The sequence below is a fragment of the Lycium ferocissimum genome, chromosome 5, assembly GCF_029784015.1.
Source record: "Lycium ferocissimum isolate CSIRO_LF1 chromosome 5, AGI_CSIRO_Lferr_CH_V1, whole genome shotgun sequence".
NCBI classification, from domain to species: Eukaryota; Viridiplantae; Streptophyta; class Magnoliopsida; order Solanales; family Solanaceae; genus Lycium; species Lycium ferocissimum.
The window spans coordinates 71048695-71057880 of record NC_081346.1 but is presented as its reverse complement, the minus strand read 5'-3'; the positions used below and the strand labels follow the sequence as shown (position 1 = coordinate 71057880).

The window sequence follows — 9186 nt, the reverse complement described above, 5'->3', positions numbered from 1 at the left end:
CAAGTGTGCTGATTTTCAAGCAAATGAAAGACATAATCATGAAGAGGCTTTGATACTGAAGTCATGCATTTAAGGACATGGAGTTTCTTCTCCTGGCGGATATAAGCCATGTTGCTTGTGAACATTATATTAATATGATCTAAAAAATATTCAAATAAGATGTGGTTACACTGATTTGGTCTTTCTTCACTTCTTTAAACGAGAGTACTTCTCACGAATTTTTTTGCCTAAGCCACCAGATGAATTCTGCGTTAGCAGCCACAAGTCCCTAATGTATAAGCGTTCTTACGACTTTTTTATTTCGAGATGTCTTTTCCATGTCAAAATTCATATTACTGCATTAATGGAACATTTGTCAACCATATCAATAATTAACTAGTGATTAATAAATTAATGTCTCCTTCACAATCAGCAATGTCATTTATCTCTCCTCGCATCCTTTTTCTTTGTTTTTGATAGTTCACTTGACAAAGAATATTGGCTTATATTACTATATATGAGTTTTCCTTTTCTTTTTTTTTTCAATGGCTTAATCATGATAAATAAGTATGATTTGGTGTAAAATACTGAGTGAAGGTATATTTTACTACTCTCTCCGTCTCAATTTAAGTGTCTTACTCTCATTCTTTTTTTTGTTTTGTTTGTTTGTTTGTTTTTTTTTTTTTTTTTTTTTTAATGTATGTCCCAAAAAGAGTCTCTTTCTATATTTGGTCTGTTTTGGCAAATTTTAGACCATAAGATTTTAAGGACACACGCAATTTTTAATTTAAGACCACAAGATTCAAAAATCTTCTTTTGTTTTTTAAACTTCATGCCTAGTCAAATTAAAACACTTAAAATGAGGCGGAGGGAGTATATGATGACTGAGTCTGGACTAATAGATGCCATTCTAATAATGCCTTATGATTTTGTCATTTTATATACTAGTATTTGATAGTAGCTGTTGACCCCTTCTAATGATACGAAATCCAGAATGAACAATAATTACTAGAAAATGCTCCTGAATACCTACTCAATCATGGAGAAACTGAAAAGAAAAAGGCTTCAAAAATAAAACAATATCATTAAAGGTAGCTTTTACATCAAATGAAACCAAATATTCCAAAAAAAATTAAAAGAGAAAACAATGAAAGACCAAGATTTTACATCAAATGGAACCAAATATTCCCAAAAAAAAGGTAAAGGAATTAACAATGAACACCAATCTGCTCACTTTGATATACAATTGCTCCAACACCAAAAAAAAAAGTGAGCAAACTTACTGCAATTGTGTCTGTGTGTGTTCACAATATACTCTTTGTACAAGTAAATTCTAATTTATTTATTTTTTTGTTAACAGTGGTGCTCAGACCAGCTTGTGTGTACCTCAACTAATTTCTAGCTATTACTTTTTCTCCTTTTAACTATTTGAAAGGGGCTTCCTGGGCTCATGCTTGTGGAAGCTTTAGAAAAAAAGCTCTGAGTAGAGTGTTTTCCTCCTATCTTAACATCCATTAGATCAGCAACAATCCCAGGCTGAGTAATCTTCCTTTCCTCTACCACGGTCGCGCCATCGCGACTCAACATCTTGATGACCATCGACATTTTGGGGCGGACGCTGGCATTCTCTTGCACGCAGAGGAGGCCAACTTTCAAGAATCGGACAGCTTCGTCGTTCGAAATTTCTCTATCCAAAACAGGGTCCACTAGCTCCAACAGTTGGTCAGCATTGTACATTTCCCATGCCTAAAAAGCACAATAAAACACCAAGAACAAGTTGACCCTCTTATGTCATATCAAGCCAACAAACTAATACTAGCATTAACTTTAAAGAGTCAAATCATGGTTCCCACTTGTTTAGTTTTAGATATTTACAAGTCAATCACCGATAATAATAATAATAATAGTACATAGTTTCATCAAATAAAGACAAATTTTAGATAAGCAATAATATGTTGCTCCGACTCTTTAAAAATGTTATTGTACCCGTGTTGCTTCCTCCAAAAATGCACTACTTTTGGAGGACTTAACACACACCCGTTGATACTTTTGAAGAGTCCGAGCAATTGCATTTATGTCTGCTTGGTTTGAAACTAAAAGCAGGATTCACATTAGTCAAAAGCTATGTTGCTCGGACCCTCAAAAGATGTTATCGCATACGTGTCGGATCCTTAAAAAATGCATAGCTTTTGGAGGATCTGATACACACTCGATGATATTTTTGGAGAGTCAGAGCAACATAAGTCAAAAGGCAATTACCTTGTTAACTAGGAAATGCTCTCCTCGAGTAATGTCAAATGCAACTACTGGCGAACCGCTGACTATTTCTAGTAACACGACTCCAAAGCTATAAACGTCTGATTTGCGCGTTAAATGTCCACTGACGGCGTATTCTGGAGAAAGATAGCCTCTTTAGGCATAAGATGAGTTCAAGAAAATTCACAACATGATCAGCAACAATGACTAGGTGTTCACAAACATGAATCTTCAAAATTTCCAGAAAGAACAACTACTAATGTAATAACTTACAATGTTCCAGCTACTCGGGTACTAATGTGGGACATGTTCTCCGAAAACAACCTAGCCAAACCGAAATCTGCAATTTTTGGTGTAAAATTCTCATCAAGGAGTATGTTGCTGGCTTTAATATCTCTATGCACCACGTGTGGACTCACTTCTTCATGGAGATATGAAAGTCCCTTTGCTATTCCTAAAGAAATTTCTTTCCTGAGTGTCCATGTAAATTTGCTTCTGTTTTGCTCCCCACCTGCTAGTCAAAACAATCAATCAGAAACAACCTCAACAAACATAGAACTCTCTGAAAGTGAAAACAAGGGCAATTAATAGGGGAAGTGATACTTTTGGCTGGTCGGCCTAAAATAGTTACATTCGCTAGCTAAATATACAAAAAATTTACATTTTTATGTATCAAAAATGTATATTATACATTAATACTATCTATTATTTTGGTGGGCGGCTATTTATGTCAATTTGTCAAATAATTACAACTACGCCTTAGTCCCAAACAACCCGGGGTCAGCTAAAACAAAGGGCAAATAACAACTACGCCTCAGTCCAAAACAAATTGGGATCAGGTAAAACAAGTGCAAATAACAACAACTACGCCTCAGTCCCAAATAAATCGGTCGGTCAGCTAAAACAAGGGCAAATCAAAACAAAGAAATTACCTAAAAATGTTTGAGCAAGACTTTTGTTTTCCATGTAATCATAGACCAAAAGTCTATGTGTTCCATCAACACAACATCCTCTTAAGTTGACAAGGTTTTCATGTTTGATATCAGACAATGCTGCTATTTCTGACACAAATTCTCTTTCACCTCTCATTGATTCCAATTCAACTGACAGCACTTTTACAGCCACAAAAATTCCATCTTTAAGCATACCCTTTTCAAGAAAAGCCCAAATAAACATAAAAAATATAATTAATTCACAGTTAAAAAAATAAAAAATAAAAAAACCAACACCCCACATCCCTTTTTTCTATTTTCTTGAAAGTCAACTGGAATTTTACCTTGTAAACAGAACCAAAACCTCCTTCTCCAATTTTATTTGAAGCTCTAAATCCATGAGTTGCAGCTTTCAATTCATTGTAATTGTACACTGTAAAATTCTGAGAAATTTGTCCACCTGTTTAGAGAATTAATATTCTTAAGAAATACCCTTCTAGTAATAGATAAAAAAAAAAAAAAAGATAATATTTTTAAGTTAGAGCAAAAGGGTTAATTAAGAAATTTACCATATGGGATTTGGTTGTCTTCCAAAGTATTTGTTGATGAGCTAAAACACTTGAGAAATGGAAAAGAAAACTTCATCATTCTTGAAAATGAAATTATTAATCTTGAAATTGGCTTATAAGGAGCAATTTTTTTAAAAAATATTTAGGGGGAAAGATTGTGAAAAGCAAGAAGAATTTAGGAGTGGAGGAAAGGCAAAACGGAGATTTCATTGAAGGATTTAAAATTGTTTATATACTTGAAGCTAATGCCCATATATTTTGACTCTTGACAAGACTTTTCAATACTACAGTAGTGTATGAGTCTTTTCTTAAAAAATGTTTTTTTTCTTAGCCTACTCCAACTAACATTTTTGTTTATATTTATTACAAATGTGATAAAGAATATTTCAACTAATTCAGCAAATGATAGGGTTTGGATTGTATAGAATATTCTATAAAAGAACATTTCTACTCACTTTTACTCGTCTACTGTATTAAAAATAGATATTTATTTTTACTTGTGTTTTGAAAAATCAAGACATAATTTATTACTTGCTTCTTAATTTACCCTTGTTATTAACTATAATCATTTCCTTATACATTTCCCAAAACGTTGAACTTATTATATTCAATGGGTGTTATGGTAAAATTATCATTTTATTAATAACTTTCTCTGTCCCAATTTATGTAATACATTTTTCTTTTTAATTTGTCCCAAAAAGAATGATACATTTATATATTTAGAAATAATTTAACTTAAATTTTTTTTCCTTTTACCCTTAATAAAATGATTTACAAACACATAAATATCTCTGACTTGTTTTAGACCATAAGTTCCAAAGTTTTTTCCTTTTCTCTTAAACTTTGTGCCTTATCAAATTATATGACATAAATTGGTATAGAGGATGTACTCTCTCCGGTCCAAAATAATTGAGGTTTTAAGCTTGAGCACATGAATTAAGGAAATTACTAACTCCTAAAAGTTAAGAGGGCATTTGGCTAAGATATCCTTAATTATGATTTTCTTTTCTTTTTAGGTTGACATAATTATATGGGGATCCGGGAATGTGTCAAGGGCAAATTTAAAAAAGAGAACTAAATACTTTTTTGATTTTGTGAAATATCAATTATTTTGGACCAACTTTTAGAGGCTAAAACCTCAATTATTTTGGACCGAAGGGAGTACTTCTTAAGGGATGTGTCAAGTCAAATATGGACATATAAAAATAGACGGAGGGAGTAAATATTAGAGCTGGTAATAACTAGAGTTGTAAATTTTGAGCATTTTTATTATATTTTTTCATCCCTAATATTCACTGAAATGATACTTTTCTGGGAAAATTACATGTGCATGTAATATTGTATTACTATTTACCCATAGTACCAGAAAAATCAATTTTATACGAAAAATACCAGTTGTTTGGTTACCAAATCATACAAAATATGGTAAGTCCCTATAGAATACAAGTTTACCTAAATATAATTTCCCCTAATAACGCATTATTGTAAGGGATATGCATTTCAGTTTCCTTTTTTTTCGAATAGAATCCCCCCCCCCCCAAAAAGGTTTCAGTTTACATTCTCTGCGGATACAATCCCCCATAATCTCCCTTCCATAACAAATTCTTCTGTCCACGAAATTCTTCCATAACTAATTATTGTATGAGTTGTGTATATATATTGTATGATTTGTGTATTTTTTTTTTTATATGAAATGTATATGTGAGACGTAATTGTATGAATTGTATATATACAATGTATTATTTGTATATTTTTTTTGTATGAACTGTGTGATCTGTGTATGTGAGACTAATTAATTGTATGATTTGTGTATTTTTTTTATTTATGAACTGTGTATAATCTGTGTATGTGAGACTAATTTAGTTTCATTTACATTATCTTGGTAGCTAATTGATAGTATAATTTTTTTATGATAAACAATCCTTGAGCAGGATTAAGTCAATAATAAATTTCATTTCTTGGTCCTCGTTAGTTCAATCATGAGACTTTGATGGTTAGCTGCTTCAATCAATTTTTCGGTTTTGGATTTATTTTCCTTGGTCAAGCTATGTGCTTCATTAGTTCACATTGTTAAGTTGATGTACTCACTTGAAAGAATCATGATATGTGTATGCAGAGTTTGAACGGTTTTTCAAAAAAAAAAAAAAAAAATCATATAAAAACATGGACCACCCTCACATATGGCGCGACCCTGAAGACGAGAGCTCTTTCTAGGGGTGACAGGTATAGTGAGAACGGGATTGTTCTAAGGGTGGGAAAACACAAAAATTTGAGGGAAGTTTCAAAATGAGCAGATTTGATAAAGATTGGGTAGAATCCGGTTGCGATAACTACTTGTGTATAACATAACTAATGGAGTAAATATAATTAAAATAGTTGTAAGAATATTTTACCTTGAAATCAGGCTAAAAAGGTTGGAATGGGCGAAATTTAAGTTTTGGTAAAATTGGTAAATTAATGGTAATGTTTGTAATTACTTAATAATACGGGTAATAGTAGTAATATTTACTCTAGAGTAGTGACCACCACGTAATTTTCCCTACTTTTCTTTCCATATAGTAGTACTAGTACTAGGTTCTTTGGAACTCTCTCCCCCATAATTCTTAGCCAATTTTAAAAAATAGACTTTTAATAATCATTCTCAGTATGTTTAACATTCATTCGAGCTAAAATAAACTATAATATTTTCCTTCTACTAACGATAAACATCAGTTGCTCCAAAGATGGACTAACATTGTTGTTTTATTATTGAAATTCGATAAACATTGTAGTAAAAGTATGTTACTAATCCAGTTTAATAGCAAAATATATAATATTACTTACTGTTCGCTTTGGACTATGTTTATATGATTTGTTGCAAAATGATTAATACATAAGGTATTTATATATCTTATGTTTAACTTTTTTCTTTTTTCAACTTATATAACATGATTTTTTATTAGCACGCCCAATAAAAACATTACATCTTATTCGTTTTGACAGGAGATAAGAAGTCACCTCAACTATAGTTTGTGAACATGTGGCCAAACAGACAAAAAACGAAATTGTTTATTATTGTGTGAATAAGACTTTTCAAGTATTCATGCTTATGAGAACGTAGTTAATTAATTATAACGATAAAGAAGTTTTTATTAACGAAAGAACCAAGGAGACAATTAAAAATCTACATTATCATTGGACAACGGAAACCTCGGACCCACATGGCCACACATTATGCTTAGACTCACTCATTTTTAATCTTTACGTTCTCTATTTCAATTTTTGTGACCGTATTTAACTCTTAAAATTTTATCAAATCAATCCGTATTAGAAGAAGTATCAAATAAATTGGAAATTTGAGACTTGAGAGCACTTCTTATCCCCTTTACGATCCACAGTTTACAAGAAATTTCTTCAAAATATTAATTGAGTAATCAGAAATCTTTTATGTGTAAAGTTAGACTGATGATAATTCGGAAGAAAATACGTGTGTTTGTATTTTGTAGTATGAATCTCGTCAGAAATCTTGAATTTTGAACGGATTTTACTGGAAGTTTTGTTGAAATATACACACTTTTAGTAATGACAGAGTGCTAAAATGTTAACTATACTAAAAGCTTGGGCTACAATTAGCTTAATTTAGAGACTTTATTTCATTCTCCTCTTGGCTTCTTTTTTACTTATCGAAGAACTGTAACATATGGTCCACGTAATAGGTTATTGCGGGACTAAATCTATTCTCAGTTGGCCTATTAAAGTTAGGTTTAGTAAATATAAGGGTGTATTATTGGTTAAAACTTGAGAGGTGACTAATTTTTTATATGACGTTTAAATAACTACTCACTTTGATCCGAAGTAAGACATAAATGAATATTCAGAAAACTGGTCAAATCTGTAATATTGTTCTATCATCAGAATGGGAGTGAGAGAAAATAAATTTTTTAATTTATATATAGATGTTAAAACATATAGTTTTACGATCTTAATATAATTTTAATGTTTATCTTACATTATTTATAATTTTAGAGTATAAGCATGTTAAAGATCCTTACACGAATTAGCTTAAATGTTTTTGTAATTACTACACTATACGAACGTGTGCTTTGATGAAAATATTGATTGGGTAGTAAAAAGTTACAAAAGAAAATTTTATTGGGATGATTGATCTGGTATGTAGAATGAAAGGGAAAACACTCTTTGCTATCTGTAGTTTTTCTATTTTCAAAACTCGAACTCAAGACCTTTATTAGATTGATGAGATTTCATCCATCTCATCACATTCTTTGATGATTTGAGAAATTAAATAGTACCTATCAACTTGTACATTTACAAGAGAATTTTTTAAGCTGAACTTCAAGAATGTGTGAAAATAAGAAGCTTTGAAGTTTCAGTAAGCTAGCAACTTGTACATTCTTCGGAGCTAACGTGAATAATCTCTTTTTTTATTTCCTTCTAAACTTATAATTAGAAGTTTCTAATTATCCCCTTAATTATAATATTATCAATCAAGTATTGCCCCTAACCTGTTATTTTCTTGACAATTAATATAAACAGTTGACCTAATAAAAAACTTTTATTAATTAGGTAGATGATTGATTTAATTTCGTGCGTCCGTATATATTGTGGATGTAATAGTTAGTACCTTCCCCGCTATACCCTATAATTCTCTGGCGGAAATACTATAATGATGAGACACTAGTATTATTATTATTATTTTTAAAAAGTTCAATTAGAATAGAAAAATAAGAGATAATAGAGGGGAATAAAAAGTTAATTACGCAAGCAAATCTAGCAACTGAATACTTGTGTTATTTTAATTTATATTCAGTAGTATCAGAATTAATCTTTGATAAACACATGATTGGACATTTTTAAGCTTCTCTTGTTAGTATATGTTCACAAATAATCAAACTGGCCACTCTATAACAACCATTTTTTATATGATCTCATTATAATGGGCAAGTTTTTTTTTAACATATTTTTCATGTTATATTGTATTATATTATATGTTCTCTATAATAAGCATTTCGCTAGAGCAGTCAAAAAATATCCGAACAAACGACGATTGTTAAAGAGAAATTTGATTGTATCTTATTTAAGTTCGCGTTTGAACAATGGGGAATTTCATCAAGAAAGTTTCACATCCCCCATACACACACACACAGACAAAAAAAAAAAGTATAATCTTTTATATATAGTGTAATTTTCTTACGCTCCACATAAATTTGGAATTTTGTGCTAAAAAGGAAGAAAGATGGAATTTAGAATTCCAAAACAGTGAAAATGAAAGCTAGGTCGCCATGGCTGACCATCTTAATTAGTAAGATCTAGTTTCGCAGCCCTCTTTTATAACGACCAGTCCAAGCTTGAGAAATTGCAGCGTACGTGCATATTTTTTTTAATAGTTCAATATGGGAAATTCAGCGGCTCAACTAATTAAAATTTGGGAAATTGTGAGGGGGAGAGGGCCC

General features: G+C 31.2%; 1 protein-coding gene across 2 annotated transcripts; it reads right to left on the bottom strand.

Moving 5' to 3' along the window:
• Positions 1–1028: 1028 nt before the first annotated feature.
• On the bottom strand, positions 1029–4001 carry LOC132057285 (putative serine/threonine-protein kinase). Of its 2 annotated transcripts, none has more exons than XM_059449820.1 (6): positions 3737–4001; positions 3512–3627; positions 3168–3384; positions 2509–2746; positions 2239–2389; positions 1029–1725 (listed from the first exon to the last, which is right to left on the bottom strand). In XM_059449820.1, exons 1-6 carry the CDS (start codon positions 3813–3815, stop codon positions 1378–1380), a joined length of 1149 nt encoding a protein of 382 aa, XP_059305803.1. In that variant the 5' UTR covers positions 3816–4001; the 3' UTR covers positions 1029–1377. The 2 variants fall into 2 exon arrangements, with proteins under 2 accessions (XP_059305803.1, XP_059305804.1); XM_059449821.1 differs by having other exon boundaries at positions 3512–3610.
• Positions 4002–9186: the final 5185 nt, after the last annotated feature.